The sequence below is a fragment of the Hylobates moloch genome, unplaced genomic scaffold (assembly GCF_009828535.3).
Source record: "Hylobates moloch isolate HMO894 unplaced genomic scaffold, HMol_V3 SCAFFOLD_9, whole genome shotgun sequence".
In the NCBI taxonomy this organism is placed as follows: domain Eukaryota; kingdom Metazoa; phylum Chordata; class Mammalia; order Primates; family Hylobatidae; genus Hylobates; species Hylobates moloch.
In genome coordinates, this window is record NW_026652284.1 from 22,441,251 (window position 1) to 22,459,585 (window position 18,335).

Sequence of the window (18,335 nt, forward strand, 5' to 3'; positions counted from 1 at the left end):
GGCACTGCCAGCTTTGACTAAAGGGGACGGAGATGGGACAGAATGAAGGAAGGCTGTTGGACTTCGGGATTCTAAAGAACGAGACAAGAGCTGGAGCTATTTGGCTGTGAACACTCAATATCCTTCAAGTATAGGGAAAAATTACCTGGAAGATGATTCAGAGATCAGCAGGGTTGTCACTGCCACCAAAGACCTGGAGGCAACACTGTCCCCTCCTTAGTTTCAGCAGGCTAGGCTGCTGCTAACCAGTGACTCGAGGGTAGAGTCACCACCCAGGGCAAAGGGGGTAGGGCTGCCGCCCCAGTGGGCCCAAAGGGCAGAGCGCTGAGCCAAAGAGGGCTATTCTCGAAATTTAAAATCTAATGGAATTTGCCCTGCGAGGTTTTAGACTTTCTTGGGAACTGTCACTCTTTCCTTCTTTCCTATTTTTCTGTTTTGGAATGGGAAAGTCTATCCCATGCCTGTCCCATCATTTTATTTTCAAAGCACATAACATATCTGGGTTCACAGGTTCATAGGTGGAGAGGAATTTGGCCTCAGGATGAGTAACACCTGCAGTCACACCCATACCTGATTTAGATGAGACTTTGGACTTAGAGTAGATGCTGAAATGGGTTAAGAGTTTTGGGGCTAGCCAGGCACGCTAGCTCATGCCTGTAATCCCAGCACTTTGGGAGGCCAAGGCGGGTGGCTCACCTGAGGTCAGGAGTTCAAGACTAGCCTGGCTAACACGGTGAAACCCCATTTCTACTAAAAATATAAAAAATTAGCCGGGTGTGGTGGCGCGTGCCTGTAATCCCAGCTACTCAGGAGGCTGAGGCAGGAGAATCTCTTGAAGCCAGGAGGCAGAGGTTGCAGTGAGCCGAGATCACACAATTGTACTCCAGCTTGGGCAACAAGAGCAAAACTCTGTTTCAAAAAAAAAAAAAAAAAATAGTTTCGGGGCTGTTGGGATGGAGCGAATGTATTTTGCATTTGAAAAGGACACAAATTTTGGGAGTCTAGAGGGCAAGCATATGGCAGCCCTAGCAAATGAATACCTGCCCAGAACTGGAAGCAACCCAAATATGCACTGACGGGAAAATGGATTAACAAATGTCATACATAGTCATACAGTGGCATTACTACTCAGCAATACAAAGGAATTTACTAATACATGTAACAATGTGGGTGAATTTCAGAAACATTGTGCTGAGGGAAAGGAGCCAGACACAAAAGGGTACATACTATACACATCCATTTATATGAAATTCTGGAACATGCAAAGTGTCATCCACAGTGTCAGAAAGCAGATTTGTAGTTGCCTAGATCTGGATGGAGGAGGCCTGAGTGCAAAGTGGATGAGGGAACTTTCTGGGGTGATAGAGACGTCTTACATCTTGACTGTGGTGGTGGGTACGTGGGTGCATACTCTTGTCAAAACTCATCAAATTGTATACTTTAAAATGGGAATATTTCATTCTATATACATTTTAACTCAATAATGTTGGTTTTAAAAGAAAATTGGAATTAATTCAGCAAGGCAGGCTATGATAAGAAATGTGCATTCTTAGTTACAAACATGTCAGCTAAAAGCAGACTAGAGTTTCAGGAAAAATAAATGTAACCAAGAGAAAGATTACAAATGAGATGTTGAATAATCTCACACATGAAAACACATAGTTTTTTTTAAAAACTCAAGAGTGAAACCTATTTCATTTAGAGAGCAGAACAGTAGATAGATAGACAGATAAAAGGCATTTGAAAGAGAAAGACAAATATTCTCTCCTTTTTCTTTAATTTGAGACAGTGTCTCACCATGTTGCCCAGGCTGGTCTCAAACTCCTGGGCTCAAGTGATCCTCCTACCTATGCCTCACAAAGTTTTGGAATTATAGGTGTGAGTCTCTGTGACCAAAAGACAAATACTGAACACAGAAGAAGAAGATCCAACATACAAGTGATATGAGTCCCTGAAGAAGAAAATCAAAACAAGAGAATAGAACAAATACTAAAACTAGAATTTAAGAAAAACTTCCTAAAATAAAAATGACTTGGAACCATGTATTAAGTGAGAATATTGAGTGCCTAAAAATATCAACTGAGAATGAATGAGCAATACCAACACACAGTCAAATACAATTACTAGATTTTAAAGAAAAAGCAACAACCCTTTATTAGTCAGGTTTCTCCAGAGGAACAGAATTAATAGGTTATATGTATCTATGAAAGGGAGTTTATTAAGGAGAATTGGCTCACACCATCACAAGGCGAAGTCCCACGATAGGCCGTCAGCAAGGTGGGAAAGAAAGAAGCCATAGTGACTCAGTCTGAATCTGAAACCCTCAAAACCAGGGAAGCTGACAGTGCAGCCTTCAGTCTGAGACTAAAGGCCCGAGAGCCCCCAGCAAACCACTAACTTAAGTCCAAGAGTCTAAAGGCTAAAGAACCCGGAGTGTGATGTTTAAGGGCAAGAGGAGTAGAAGGAAGCATCCCGCACAGCAGAAAGCAGGAAGCTGGAAGACCCAGCAAGCGAAGCTATCCCACCATCCTCCACCTGCTTTCCAGCCAGCCTGGCAGCCAGTTGAGTTGTGCCCACCCACGCCGAGTGAGGATGGGTCTTCCGTTCCCAGTCCACTGACTCAAATGTCAGTCTCCTCTGGCAACACCCTCACAGACACACCCAGAAACAAAACTTTAACATCCTTCAACCCAATTAAGTTGACACCTAATATTAACCATCACAAACCCTTTGGGCAAAAAGAGCAAGAAACTATTAAGAGGCAAGTATGTATGTTTTGGGATAAAGAAAATGAGTAATTATGGGTCATTCTAGTTCTATCATCTCCCCTATCCTTGAGAAACAGGATTCTCAGTGTGAAAGAAAGAAAATATAGATGTACCATAGAAGTCAGGTAAAAATGCTAAGGAACTAAATTTAGATGGGAAGCACCAGTACAACTCATTAGGCATTTTATCTTAAAAATTATGTACATGTAGGCCGGGTGCGATGGCTCATGCCTGTAATCCTAGCATTTTGGGAGGCCAAGGAGGGCAGATCACTTGAGGTCAGGAGTTCGACACCAGCCTGGCCAACATGGTGAAACCCCATCTCTACTAAAAATGCAAAAATTAGCCGGGCGTGGTGGCAGGCACCTGTAATCCCAACTACTTAGTAGGCTGAGGCAGGATAATCTCTTGAACCCAGAAGGCGGAGGTTGCAGTGAGCCGAGATCATGCCACTGCACTCCAGCCTGGGTGACAGAGTGAAGCTCTGTCTAAAAAAAAAAAAAAAGTATGTACATGTGTGTGTCTATGTGGTATGCATACATCACTCTGTTCACTGAAAAGACCAAAAGCAATAGCTAAGTAGTGATCAGCATAGCTAGCATGCAGATTACAGTCTTTATAACCATTTCTTACTAAATGGAGAAATGGCTGAATGCAGGTTTTAGGTCAGGAATTGTACCAGAGGGACTTGGAACATCTTGTCGTAACGGACAGCTGGAAAGGTATCTGTTAAATCTGGAAAGATTTAACTTGACCACTAGGGTCAAGTTAAAAGGACACAGGAGCAAGCTTGATGAGACTCCCACTGGACAAAGATGGGGCAATTCAAGCTTCAATGAGCAGAGTACGTCGCAATAGACTGAAACCACCAAATATGTTTAAATGCTTGAGTTCATAACGATAATAATAAACTAGCGATCGCCTTTGGGAGATGATGAGGAATCAATTCATTATCTTGAAAATTGATAAAGGAAAAAATTAAGCATTTATCCTCTCTTGCCAATTTGAATAGTATGACTGGATATCAAATACCAGAAGACAGGATACATCTCTTTATAAAATAATTCCAACTAACAAATGAAAAATATTATACAATTAGAATATCACCATTTTACAACCCCCACAGTTGTTTAAAAAGTATAAAAGACATGAAAAATATCATAGAAGTTCAGAGGATAGATTTTCTTTCTTTTTAGGATCTTGCTCTGTTGTGGTCCAGGTTGACCAGGTTGAAGTGCAGTGGTGTGATCTCAGCTCACTGCAACCTCCATCTCCTAGGCTCAAGTGATCCTCCCCACCTCAGCCTCCCAAGTAGCTGGGAACACAGGCACATGCCACTACACCTCACTAATTTTTTGTATTTTTTTTTTTTTTTTTTTTTGTAAAGACAGGGCTTCACCATGTTACCCAGGCTGGTCTCGAACTCTTGGACTCAAGCAATCTGCCCACCCACCTTGGCCTCCCGAAGTGCTGGGATTACAGACGTAAGCCACCATGCTTGGTCCTAGAGGATAGACTTTCAACTCCTTAAGAAATTTATTCCAGCCATACTACGCCCAGCTGTGTGACTTTGAGCAAAATGCACCCTTGGTGAGTGAGTCTCCTCCTCTGTAAAGAGGCGTGCTGAACTTGTCCTCATAGAGCTGTTGTGAGATTACATTCATTACATGTGTTGACACAGTGCCAGACACACAGTAAATATTAGGTGTTTTCTGGCACCTGATAGCGCTCTTGCTTGTGAAAGCTCTCTTGCAGTCTGTCCCTGCTCAAGCCAGGCCCCCATCACTCATGTGGATTCCACACGTGGAGGGACAACGTGATGGAACAGGAAGGGCACAAATGTTGGAGTCAGACCTGAGTTCCCCTTCTGGTTCCATGACGTCCTTCCTCAGACAAGACACAGCACCCTCTGAACTCAATCCCCTCACCTCTAGAATGGGGAAAACACAGAGCCTGCCTGGTCACATTGGGAGAAGGAAGTGAAATATTCACGTAGGGCCCTTAGCCCTTGGCCTGGCACAGGACAGGTCCTGAGGACACAGTGGTCCCCTCCTCTTCCTGCTTTCCCCTCCTCACCAACTCCAGGTGAATCCTCCCGAGCTTCTGCTTCTATCATCTCACTGTCCTGCTAAAGAACTTTGAACAATTCCCATCTGTTTTCGAAGATGGTGGATCTGCTTCCATTGTCAGATTTCTCTGGATTCGCTGTGGCTGCCTGGGCTTCCAAATTGAGAATGATCTCATCGGGAAAATTGTGACCATTTGGCCAGGCACGGTGGCTCACGCCTGTAATCCCAACACTTTGGGAGGCTGAGGTGGGTGGATCACCTGAGCTCAGGAGTTCGAGACCAGCCTGGGCAACATGGAGAAACCTCGTCTCTACTAAAAATACAAAAATTAGCCAGATGTAGTGGCATATGCCTGTAATCCCAGCTACTCTGGAGGCTGAGGCAGGTGAATCACTTGGACCCAGGAGGCAGAGGTTGCAGTGAGCTGAGATGAAGCCACTGCACTCCAGCCTGGGTGACAGAGCAAGACTGTCTCAAAAAAAAAAAAAAAAGAGAGAAAAAAAAGTGTGATCATTCAGGGATGCCCAATTGCCCAGGTAACAGCTCCTCTGCCGTGTATTTAGTTGCCTCACTGATCAGCTGGGACAGCTCCAAGCACCTCATCCAGCCACTTGAGAATTTCACCCTCTGGCCCCCACAGCTACATCCATGACCCACACCAACGTTCCTCAAAGACTTACCCCCGCCCCGGCAGACTGGTCACCTGTACGCTGCTCTTCATTCAACATCTTCCCCATCTCCAGACCTTTATCAAAAGCCCCTCTCCAAATGCCGGCCACATGCCATCTCCCGTAGGGCCCAGAGAGCTCACCAATGCTGCCCACACTGGGTGCAGCTGTCCCAGAGAAGCCCCTCCAGCCCCCACCCACCCCGTCAGTCTTCCCATCCACCAGCCGAGAGAGTCCCCTCTACCTCTGATAGGCCACAAAATAGGTCACATCCTGGGGGTTGCCAAGCCCTGGGAGCCACATCAGGTACACGCTGAAGTTCTGGGAGAGCAGTGTCACATTCTGGGGAGGGGCCAGACGGGGCCTCCCTGGGGGAAAGAAAGGGGTCATGAAGCCTGGAGCTCCTGGCTGGTCTTGACTCAGGCCATCCCAAGCTGAGGGGCAGCACGAAGGGCAGGCGGTGCTCACTGAGTTTGAGGAACCAGGAGCCACTGACTGGCTGTACTGCAGCCCTTGTGCCATGAGAGAAGACCCTTTCCCAGGAGGGGAGGCTCCTGCACACTCTGGGACCGGAGGGTTCCAGCAGAACACCACGGAACAGGAACCTAATGGCCTCCAGGAGGGAGCAGCCTTGAGGCTATCAAGGACCAGGGGCTCTGTCCTGTTCTCAGCCACGTCCCCAGAGCCTGCCTGCCATGGCCTCAGCACATAGTAGGTGCACAATAAACGTCTGTTGAGTAAATGAATGAATATTACAATAACGTGGGTTACACCAAAGGCTTCCTGACCGGTCTCCCTGCTTCCAACCTTGTGTAAGGGAGATGACACAGCAAAGGTTGCTGCCTAGGCATTAGAAGTAGATGCCACACTCAGATGGCCCAAGCCAGTGGCCAGAGATAAGAACTTCGAGGTATCTCTCCCTCCTGGCAAACTGGGCTCCCCACTTCTCACCCATTCATTTAAAGGGATCGTTCAAGCATTTGCCCTCAAACTTAACCTGACCCACACCCTAGTCCCTTATATAATATACTTCTCATTGCCACAGGCTCTCACTTCCTTTTTGCTTGACTCTTCATTCCTGCGTCATGTAGCCCAGGATGGAGGATGACCCTCCCTACTCATTGCACCCTCCCTGCTCAGGGTCTGTAAGTAATAAGCCTTTGAGCTTGTTTCCCATTGAGGTGCTGTACTGAATTTGCACCTTCCATCTCAGGAACCCAGGCCCAGCCCAGGCCTGGTTTTCCCTGGGTTGCCGGGAACACAGGCTGGCTCCCAGCGCCAGAGCAATGGTCAGACAGGCATAAACTTGGACATGCATCAGACAAGAGTCACAGGGACGTCTGCCAGTATAAACAAGTGTGAAGGACCCCCAGCCATGGGTTAGACAGCTAGGCCATTAGGCTGTCCGCCAGGTAAGAAGTATTTCATTGGCCAGGCGCAGTGGCTCATGCCTGTAATCCCAGCACTTTGGGAGGTCAAGGTGGGCAGATCACCTGAGGTCAGGAGTTCAAGACCAGTCTTGGCCAACTTGGTGAGACCTCGTCTCTACTAAAAATGCAAAAATTAGCAGAACGTGATGGCACAGGGCTGTAATCTCAGCTACCTGGGAGGCTGAGGCACGAGAATTGCTTGAACCCAGGAGGACAAGGTTGCAGTGAGCTGAGATTGTGCCACTGCATTCCAGCCTGGGCAACAGGGCGAGACTCTGTCTCAAAAAAAAAAAGTATTCCATGAAGGGCACACTACAGTGTAAGTACCCACGCCCGGCTCGCTGGCATTAATCATTAGGGCAGGCTTGCCAGCCACTCTGCTACTGGAACCCTAATTTAGCTGGAGGCTCTCAAAAGCCCTTGTCCCAAGGTGGATGATCACTAAATCCACATTTGGTGGCATGTTACTATGGAAGTTTAGGTGACACCTATATTCATTATTTATTTCACAATTTCATTTTTGTATTCACATTTCAGATTTGTGAATGCAGTTTTTTTCCTGAAAATTCATTTTAACTTGAAAGTATATTTTTAATTCCCCTGATGTAATTAATGGACTGTGTGCATATTTATACCTAGGTGTGCCTACATGTTAATAATGTATTTGCATAGTTGTGAGAATTTCATATTGGACTCCATAGTCGTAAAAAGATAAATACAGGCCGGGCGTGGTAGCTCATGCCTGTAATCCCAGCACTTTGGGAGGCTGAGGTGGGCGGCTCCTGAGGTCAGGTGTTCGAGACCAGCCTGACCAACATGGTGAAAGCCTGTCTCTACTAAATATACAAAAATTAGCCAGGCGTGGTGGTGCACGCCTGTAATCCCAGCTACTCAGGAGGCTGAGGCAGGAGAATCGTTTGAACCTGGGAGGTGGAGGTTGCAGTGAGCAGAGATCACACCACTGCACTCCAGCCTGACGACACAGTGAGACTCCGTCTCAAATAAATAAATAAATAAGTAAGTAAACACAGCATCTGTCATATACATTTCTTTTCTGTTGGTTTAAGAAAATATCTGACAGCTTTACCTACTTCTGCAGGTTCATCCAAGCCCAGATATTACTGAAAGAACATATTGATGTAGAGTATGTGTTATTTTGTTTTCAGTTCTGCTCTAGATCATAACTATGTAAAAAACACTGTCATAATCAGTTATACTAAAATTCATGAGCCCAAATGTAAGATGAAAAGTCTGCACTGTAGTCTAAGGTCATTGCTCTATCAATAATTACATTCTCATTTTGATTTACAGAAGAGCTTTATGGTAGAAATACCAGAAGACACCTCATACTATTAAAAGGCTTTTTCTCCATTAAAAAAAAAAAAAAACAGGTCGGGCATGGTGGCTGACACCTGTAATCCCAGCATTTTGGGAGCGCGAGGCAGGAGAATCATGTGAGACCAGCAATTTAAGAGTTGCCTGGGCAACATAGTGAGACCACATCTCTACAAAATAAATTTTTCAAAAAATTAGCAGGGCACAATGGTGAGAGTAAGGAGGCTGAGGTGGGAGTTTCGCCTGAGCCCAGGAGTTCAAGGCTGCCGTGATTGCGCCACTGCACCTCAGTCTGGCCAACAGAGCAAGACCCTGTCTCTAAAAAACAGGCAAATATACAAAACACCTTGCCTTCAGTCCATTCTCCACATAGCAGGAATGATTAAAAATGAAAATCAGATCATGTTCCTCTTCTGCTTCAGCCCTCTAAAAGCTTCCATCTCACTCCAGGTAAACTCAGAAGTCTTTATTATTTTTATTTTATTTTGAGGCAGAGTCTCACTCTGTCACCCAGGCTGGAGTGCAGTGGCACAATCTCAGCTCACTGCAACCTCCACCTCCTGGGTTCAAGCGATTCTCCTGCCTCAGCCTCCAGAGTAGCTGGGATTACAGGCATGTGCCACCACACCTGGCTAATTTTTGTATTTTTAGTAGAGACGAGGTTTTACCATGTTCGCCAGGCTGGTCTCGAACTCCTGACCTCAGGTGATCCGCCCACCTTGGCCTCTCAAAGTGTTGGGATTACAGGCCTGAGCCACTCTGCCTGGTCTAAGCTCCAAAGTCTTACAATCACCACCAAGGCCCCACCCAATCTGACCCACCACTCCTCCCTTGCTCCCCTACCTCCATCCACACAGGACTTTTTGCCCTTCCTGGAGCACCCCAGCCACACTCCCAACTCCAGGCCTTTGCACACGCTGTTCCCTCATGCTGTTCCCTCTGCCTTAACAGTTCTGCCCCTGGATATCCACCTGGCTCACTCCTTTGCTGTTTTCACATTCCTTTGATGTCACTGTCTCGAGGACACTTTCCCTGACTACCTTTAACTGACCTCTATTCCCCTCCACCGCACATTTTCCTTCTCACTGTTAATCCTCATCTTCTGAAATACGCATCTGATTACACCACTCCCCAGTTTCATGCCCTTTCCTTGGCCTCAGAATAAAGTCCACATTTCTTACTGACGTGTGTGGGGCCCTGCCTGACGTGGCCTGGCCTGGCCAGGCTGTCTTGCTGCTCTCTCCCCAACAGCTACCCTACAGGCTCACCAGGCAATCTTCCTTCTCGATGTTGCCAAGCCACTGCATTCTTCCAGATGTTTTTAAACCCAGGTGTCTTTGACTGCCTGGTATTCACCATCTAGTCTTTGAAATATTTGATTCAAATGTCACTTCCTCCAGGGAATCTTCCTTGACATATCTACGAGGTGATGATGATGATGATACCAATGATGATGATAATAATAGCAGCTAAGGCCGGGCATGGTAACTCACGCCTGTAATCCCAGCACTTTGGGAGGCAGAGGTGGGCAAATCACCTGAGGTCAGGAGTTTGAGACCAGCCTGGCCAACATGGTGAAACCACGTCTCTTCTAAAAATACAAAAATTAGTTGGGCATGGTGGCACACGCCTGTCATCTCAGCTACTTGGGAGACTGAGACACGAGAATTGCTTGAACCCGATAGGTGGAGGTTGCAGTGAGCCGAGATTGCGCCACTGCACTCCAGCCTGGGTGACAAAGTGAGACTCCGTCTCAAAATAAATAAATAAATAAAATAATAATAATAATAATAGCAGCTAATGTGTATTGTGTTCTGTGAGCCAGGTTCTGTGCTAAACAGTTTACCTGCACTTTCTCTTTTAATCCTCATTACATCCCTAGGAGGTAGGTATTCATTATAATAATTATAATCATTACAGATGGGAAAACCAAGGCCCTCTCAGCTATTAAGTTGTAGAATCAGATTCAGTCCAGGCCTAGCCAACTCCAAAGTCTGAGCTCTTGACTGTACTTTGTCCTCTAGGTTCTCATGGGGTCTATTGAGCTTTATGATCCCAACTATTCCATCTATTGGCCACTACTAGTCAAACAAGATCTGTTGACCACGGTGTGCCAGGGGTTTCAAAGAAGAAAACAACTTCATTCCTGCCCTATAGGAGCTCATGGTCCCATGGAGAATTCAGGGTCCTGAAGTGTCCCGTGTGCCATGATGGAAATCCATACAGGTTGCAAAATGGCATCAGGGAGGGAGGGTCCAGTTCCGTGGATGGCTGTCCCCAGCCTGGGCTGCCTACCCATGACCTTCTAGACCCAAAAGTGGGTGCCTGCTTCCACCTCATCCTGTGTCCTCTAGCTGGGACTGTATCACTACGAGGCTAGTGCTATTACTCCCAGCTTCTGGACTTCCTAACGGGTGACCAGCAGGAGACCAGGCTGTCTGCAAGCCACTTGTAAGGTATCCTATGGGCAGGACAGTCCCCAGATTCGAGCTAGGTCACATGAGAAAAACAGCAGCTAGAGCAACTTTCCTCTATGAAGCCTTCAAAGGATGCCAGGCACTAGTTTGGCTCTTTACATAGAAAACCTCAATCATCCTTGGGACAGACCATGCTATGGGGTAGGTGTCATTCATCCTGCTTCATGGAGAGGGCGCTAGGCTCAGAGACAGATGCTAACTAACTTGCCTGAGGCTACACAGCCAGTTTGTGTGGGAGCCAGTATTTGAACTTAGATCTGGCTGTACTTACTCCTAAATCATCACACCATAGTTAGTGTTGTGTATATTAAATACTTATCAGGTGAAAGTACAAGAAGCTCTGGGCTTGACAGTGAAGGGAAACAGAAGACCTCACCCTCCCTCCACACACAGGCACACTGTCCCTCATCAGCCACAGAGAACGCTGCTATGGGCACTGGGGGCTGGAGCATCCCTGGCTGGCCTAGTGACCCAGTGGATGGACAGCCTGTCCCAGGTGCCTACCCTGGAGGCCAAAGCTAGCCAGGCTTACTTCAGCCCGTCTTCTCTCTTCTGTGTGCCTCACCTCTGCCGTCCTTCTTGAGCAATTCCCTGAATTGCTCCGAGCCTCAGTTTTTCCATCCGAAAAGTGAGAATAATATCTACCTCCTAGGATGGCTGGGTCGTGAGGCTTCTAGAATAATGCGGTGCCTGGCACAAAGAAGTTGCTGAATAAATATTGGCTTTTATGATGATTGGATTATGCCCAAGGACCTTTACAGCTCTTTAAACTGTGAGTCCAAGACTAGGAGAATATCCTGGGGGCAATTTCTGGACCTTCTCTTCCCTGCTTTGTTTGGAGTGGTGGGCGGTGAGGTTTGGTCGTTGGGTCCTACGGCGAGGAATTTTGTACCTGACACCTTACTTATCAGTAGAGGTGGAAACACACACACACACACACACACACACACACAAAACCCAAAAGAAAGGTGTCTTGTTAGAAAGCAGGGCACAGGCGACCAGATCTCCGTCCCACCGGAGGCCTGGCAGGAACGGGAAGGGACATCAATCGGTCCCACTTTCCCTACTGTCCACACTTTAGGGTCAAGTGCGGTTTTCACGCAGGGATCAGTGCTTTCTTTAGGAAACATTAAAAAGCACTTTATTAAAAAAAAAATGCAGTATAAAACTGCCGCTGTCTTTTTTCCAGTTCTCCTGAAGCTGGAAGCATTAGAAAACTGGATTCGTTTCCTGCGGGAGAGGAGTATCAAAGACCCGGTTCTGTTCAGTTCTGGGAAGAAGCAAACTGGGGGCGCGCAGGCAGGGCCGATTCGCACCCGGCTCGGGTGGCTGCGGACCCCGTGCCTGTCCCAGGAGCTCCGGGTCCGAGGGTGGGCGCGGCCCGGCCCGGGGAGCCCTCTTCCCCCTCCCTCCCGCGGCCCCGCGCCCTTACCTGGGGCTGCCTGCAGCAGGCACAGGAGCAGGGGGCCCCAGCGCTCGGGCCCCGCCATGGCCTCCCCGCCGCGGCGTTCCCGCCCGGGCCCAGGTCCCCGCCTCCCGCCTCCCGCTTCCCGTGTCCTAGCCCACCGCGGGCAGGTGACGCAGTCGGCAGCCAATGGCCCGCAGAGCCGCGGGCCCGTCCCTGCCGCCCAGGATTCACTGAGAAGGTCCCTGGGGACATCCCCGCCGCGGGGAGGGAGCGCGCCGGCCCCCGCGCTCGAAACTCGCCCTTACCTCTGCTTCATCTGCACTTAGTTTTGTTTTACTCAATTCCCGGAAAAAAAAAAAAAAAAAAAAAAAATCAGTCAATCCGTGCACGGGGGAAGGGCAGGGGAGGGGAGGAAACCGGCTGATGATCAATAACCCACGGCCAATCCAGTGCTCCAGGATGGGCCATTTTGGCAGGACTAGGGAGAGTTCAAGGCCGGTTTGGCTACGCGGCCTCAGATGTCATTGGCGGGATCCGAGCGCGTTTCTGAGCCGGATGCTGAGCTCAGCGCCTCACACACGCGATTCCCTTTAATGCCCCCGAGGATCCCGGCGGGTCCGTGCTGCCCGTCTCCACGTACTTCTCTCCCGGGGAGCGGCAGGCCCCAGAGCTTCAGGTGCTTGTTCTGGGGAAAGCTGTCCTTCTGACCCCGAAGCCTGTGGCGTTCACCTGGACAGTACTAGCTTCCCAACAAGGCACACGCCACGACGCGCAATATTCTGCGGCCCTTTAGGCGGACGTTGCCGAATGGCTTGTATCGACACCGAGGCGTTTGCAACACACTGAGAAACAGAAAAGCGAGTGCTAAATAAAGCATAGGCCCATTAAAAAAGTGTGTGTGTAGCCGGACGCGGTGGCTCAGGTCTGTAATCCCAGCACTTTGGGAGGCTGAGGCGGGTGGATCGCCTGAGATCAGGAGTTGGAGACAAGCCTGGCCAGCATGGCGAAACCCCGTCTCTACTAAAAATACAAAAACTCAGTCGGGCGTGGTGGCACGCACCTGTAATCCCAGCTATCAGGGAGGCTGAGGCAGGAGAATCGCTTGAACCCAGGAGGCAGAGGTTGTAGTGAGCCGAGATTGCACCACTGCACTCCAGCCTGGGCGACAGAGTGAAACTCAGTCTCAAAAAAAAAAAAAAAAAAAAAAAAAAAAAAAAGTGTGTGTGTGTCTGTCTGCATAGAAAGAGATTTGGAATAATAACTACCAAAATATTAATGGTTGTTGTCGTCTTTGGGTGATGAGGATTTTCTTTTTCAACTTTTTCTTTTCTGATCATATTTCATTTCCAATTTTTTGATAATTATTTGAAACTGGGATCAGCTTTGGTCCCATCAGTTTTTGGAAGAGAAAATGATTTTCACAGAGCTTAGTGGGTCCAAAAGTTGCTCTGAGTTTAACCACAGGGGAAATTTCTTTTGGAAATTTCAGGATGCTTCTGGGACTAGCATCAAGGTTTCTTCTTAATCAGGATTTTTTTGCTTTTTTTTTTTTTTTTTTTTTTTTGAGACAGAAGCTCTGTTGCCCAGGCTGGAATGCAATGGTGCGATCTTGGCGCACTGCAACCCCGCCTCCCGGGTTCAAGCTATTTTCCCACTTCAGCCTCCCAAGTAGCTGGGATTACAAGCACCTGCCATCATGCCCAGCTAATTTTTGTAGAGATGGGGTTTCACCATGTTGGGCAGGCTGGTCTTGAACTCCCGACCTCAGGTGGCCTCGGCCTCCCAGAGTGCTGGGAGTATAGGCATGAGCCACTGTGCCTGGGCTTAGTTAGGACCTCTTAACAAAGCCCTGCTCACAGAGGACGCAATCCCACCTCAAACGCACACGGTGGAGGAGGATGGAAGAGCAGCAGGCAGGCAGTGTCGGGATCCTTGGGATCTCTGAAATGTGGGCTGTTGACTTTCTTTTCTCCTTCCTTCCTTCCTTTCTCTCTCTCTCTCTCTCTCTTTCTTTCTTTCCTTTCTCTGTCTGCCTTCCTTCTTTCCCTCCCTCCCTCCCTCCCTCTCTCTTTCCTTCCTTCCTTCCCTTTTTTCTCTCTTTCTTTCTCTCTCTTTCCTTCTTTCTCACTTTCTTTTTTTTTCTTTTTTTTTGACAGAGTCTCACTCTGTCACCCAGGCTGGAGTGCAGTAGCGTGATCATGGCTCACTGCAACCTCTGCCTACTGGTTCAAGCGATTCTCATGCCTCAGCCTGCCAAGTAGCTGGGACTACAGGTGAGAGCCACCACGCCCAGCTAATTTTTGTATTTTTAGTAGAGATGGGGTTTTGCCACGTTGGCCAGGCTAATCTCGAACTCCCGGCCTCAAGTGATCTGCCCACCTCGGCCTTCCAAAGTGCTGGGATTATAGGCATGAGCCACGCACCCGGCCCTGAAATGTTGACTTTCATTTCCACCCAGCAACTGCAACTCTTTCAGGCCTGGAATCCCACTGCGCTTGGAGTGGTTCAACAGCAGGGACAGAAATATCTTCATTTGCCACCTGCTCCACCCATGGGCTCCTGTGCTATGTGTCTGAAACTGGCACTTGCTCTTTTTTGGCAATTTGTTTGTCACATGTTTGTTCTCTTGTTCCTCTTCCCCCACCTCCCCGCCCACCCATACTTTCGAGTTAGGAAATTGTGTGTTCAGATGCCTTGATCCTTCAAGAGACATTTTGTGACTATGAGCTTGGCCAAGTTGGATCTTTCAAAACCTTAAAAAAAAAGTCATCTACAGATGTTGGTCAGAAAATCTCAGCCACTTACCACGACCTTGCCTCTACTTAGGTCCTAAAGATACTGCTTCAATTTCTTTCAGGTATCTCAAATACAATCCATCCATTCTGGAGTAAAATGAATATATCTCTATTGATATCTCTATCCCAAACAGCCGGTTGCACGAATCTTTATTGAGTCTTTGTTATATAGTGGCACTGCAGTTTACATATAGTATTTAATCTTCACAACAACCCTATGAGGTGGATATTATTAATATCCCCTTTTAACAGATGAAACTCCGAGAGGTTACATTCCTTGCTTAGGTCACACAGCTAATTATAGTGACAGGGCTGCGATTTGGAACTCAGTCTGTCTGTCCTCAAAGCTTGTGGTTTTAAAACTTCTGCTACCCAGCCTCTTGCTTGCTTAAGGGCAAACAAGAACAAACCTCCCCAGTCTTAATCACTTCCTGATTTGCAGAGATCACGGCACTAACCTCTCAACTCTCATGAGTGGAACGGTGGGCGCTGGAGAGCCAGCTTCCTGTTTGGGTTGGAATATTAGGTATGAAGCAGTGGTGCTGATAAATGTTTCACAACTGGTTGGGGTTTTAGGGGATAGGGGTAAAAGTCCTGCTTTCTTGTGTTTGCCAACCTTCGTGGTGTGAATATCCCCACTGTGTCTGACTTTAAGCTAGCAAATGTGAGGTCACTGAACACAGAGATAAGAAGAAATGTGGCCGGGCGCGGTGGCTCACACCTGTAATCCCAGCACTTTGGGAGGCCGAGGCGGGCGGATCACGAGGTCAGGAGATGGAGACCATCCTAGCTAACACGGTGAAGCCCCATCTCTACTAAAAATACAAAAAAATTAGCCGGGCATGGTGGCAGGCGCCTGTAGTCCCAGCTACTCGGGAGGCTGAGGCAGGAGAATGGCGTCAACCTGGGAGGAGGAGCTTGCAGTGAGCCGAGATCACACCACTGCACTCCAGCCTGGGCTGCAGAGAGAGATTCCATCTCAAAACAAAAACAAAAACAAAAACAAAAAAACAGAAGAAATGTGCACAATCAGCTCCTGAGGCTGTCCGAGCCAGCTCCAGCACACCACTGGGAGGAAGAAGCCAGTTTCCCTCACTGTTGGAGGACCCACCATCTGTGGCACCACAACTGAGCTTTTCTATGTTTAGAACAAACCATATCCCAACCCCTAAGGGCCTATGGGGCTCATGTTAAAAGTCTCTGGTCCACGGCTTAAGGCTCGAAATCTCTTATGCAGCTGTTAAAAGTTTTTACAATGTGGCCTCCATCCACCTTTTGAAGTTCCCCACCAGTTCTCTGTGTTCCGGCCACAGAGACCCCCGTCTCTACAAAAAAAAATAATAAATTAGCCAGGTGTGGGGGCGTGCAGCTGTTGTCCCAGCTACTTGGGAGGCTGAGGTGGGAGGGTTTGTTGATCCAGGGAGATCGAGGATGCAGTGAGCCAGGACTGCGCCACTGCTCTCTAGCCTGGACCAGAGTGTGAGACCCAGTTTAAAAAAAAAAAAAAATTACTTTTCTTCTTATCTCTGTCTTTCTAATAATAAATTTTAAATTACACAGGCAATAGATGAATTCATTTTCCTTTCAACACATTAAAATAGCACTGATTCATCATTCCCCATATCCTTTCTCCCCTCCCTCTCAAAAGTAATCATTATTATTATCAGTTTCGGAGCAATATTTTCAAATCTTTTTCTGTAGACCCATAGAAAATACATGATACTGTACATCCCTGTGTGTGTGTGTTTTTTTTTTTTTTTTTTGATACTGAGTCTCACCCTGTCACCCAGGCTGGAGTGCAGTGGCACGATCTCAGCTCACTGCAGCCTCCACCTCCCAGGTTCAAGCGATTCTCCTGCCTCAGCCTCCTGAGTAGCTGGGATGCCCACCACCACACCCAGCTAATTTTTGCATTTTATTAGAGACGGGGTTTCACCATCTTGGCCAGGCTGGTCTCAAACTCCTGACCTCGTGATCCACCTGCCTTGGCCTCCCAAAGTGTTGGGATTACAGGCGTGAGCCAACTCGCCCCAGCCCTGTGGGTGGTTTTTATATGAATTGTGTCATGCTCAGTTATTATGCCGCCTGCTTCCGGTATTTTACTCAACAGAACTTCCTGGAGAACTTCCCACAAGAGTACATGGAGACTGCCTGCTTCACTGCTCAAGGTACATTCCATGGTTCATGTGTGCCTTATTTTATAAACTGTTTCTCAGTGGGTGTGTGGATATTTAGACTATTTCCAGCTTTTCGCGATAAAGCACTCCAATGATTACTTTTGTAATTGGCCCCATGTGCACTTGAATGTTTGTTTTTCTGAGGTAGATAATAAGGAAACATGAGTCTGCTGGGCCATAGGGTGTGTGCATTTTATTTTATTATTTTATTTATTTATTTATTTATTTAGAGACAGAGTCTTGCTCTGTTGCCCAGGCTGGAGTGCAGTGGTGAAATTTCAGCTCACTGCAACCTCTGCCTCCCGGGTTCAAGCGATTCTGCTGCCTCAGCCTCCCGAGTAGCTGGAACTACAGGCGTGTCTGCCACCATACCCAGCTAATTTTTATATTTTTAGTAGAGACGGGGTTTCACCATGTTGGCCAGGCTGGTCTCAAACCCCTGACCTCAGGTGATCCACCTGCCTTGGCCTCCCAAAGTGCTGGGATTACAGGCCTGAACCACTGCTCCTGGCGGGGTGTGTGCATTTTAAAATTTAACAGATACTACAGATACTGCAAGTTGCTCTTCATGGTGGCTGAACCAACTTCCTACCGGTAGGATATATGAGACTCTCCTTTTCCTAACATCCTAGCCAATCCTAGATCTCAGCCAGCTTATAATGCTTGGCCAAGAGAGGTTTCTCACTGTGGTGTTCATTTGCGTGTTCATGGGCTTTTTCTAGAAGTTCCAGGTTGCTGGTGTGGGGGAAGAACTCAGGAATTGGGGTCAGGCAACCTGACTATCTGCTGTGTGACCAACGCTAGACCCAACCCTGTCTCCATCTGCTGTGTGACCAGTGCTAGACCCAACCCTGTCTCCATCTGCTGTGTGACCGATGCTAGACCCAACCCTGTCTCCATCTGCCTAAGAATCTCGGTCATGAGCTTCCTTTTGGTCCTCTGTTTCTTTATTTTTGAGGTCAAAGTTTCTTCCTCCTCTATGAGTCTGTTCCTCTTCCTCCGCCCCCTGCTGGGACTCTGGAATCCCTGAGTAAAGCAAGGCGTTCAGAAGCTCCTCCACTGCAATGCACACGTGTTCCCACTGGTGGACAAATCTTTAACTCTCCTGTTGCTCACTGAACAGTGCTCCAGAGATGTTCTGACCAGCATACAGCAGATGACAGGGACAGGAAACCAGATGGAAAGGGATTTATTATTAATTTTTCTTT

The 18,335-nt window shown here is 47.7% G+C and overlaps 1 protein-coding gene across 3 annotated transcripts in view; it reads right to left on the reverse strand.

The window, feature by feature from the left end:
* The window catches only part of IFNLR1 (interferon lambda receptor 1), a 33,314-nt gene extending 21,036 nt beyond the window's left edge, over positions 1–12,278 (reverse strand). For all 3 annotated transcript variants that reach the window (XM_032759310.2, XM_032759308.2, XM_032759309.2), the window contains exons 1-2: positions 12,180–12,278; positions 5,750–5,873 (exon numbers count right to left, since the gene is read on the reverse strand). In XM_032759310.2, the coding sequence (XP_032615201.1) occupies positions 5,750–5,873; positions 12,180–12,237 (182 nt within the window). In that variant the 5' untranslated portion in view covers positions 12,238–12,278. The remainder of the gene's footprint in view (positions 1–5,749; positions 5,874–12,179) is intronic.
* Positions 12,279–18,335: the final 6,057 nt, after the last annotated feature.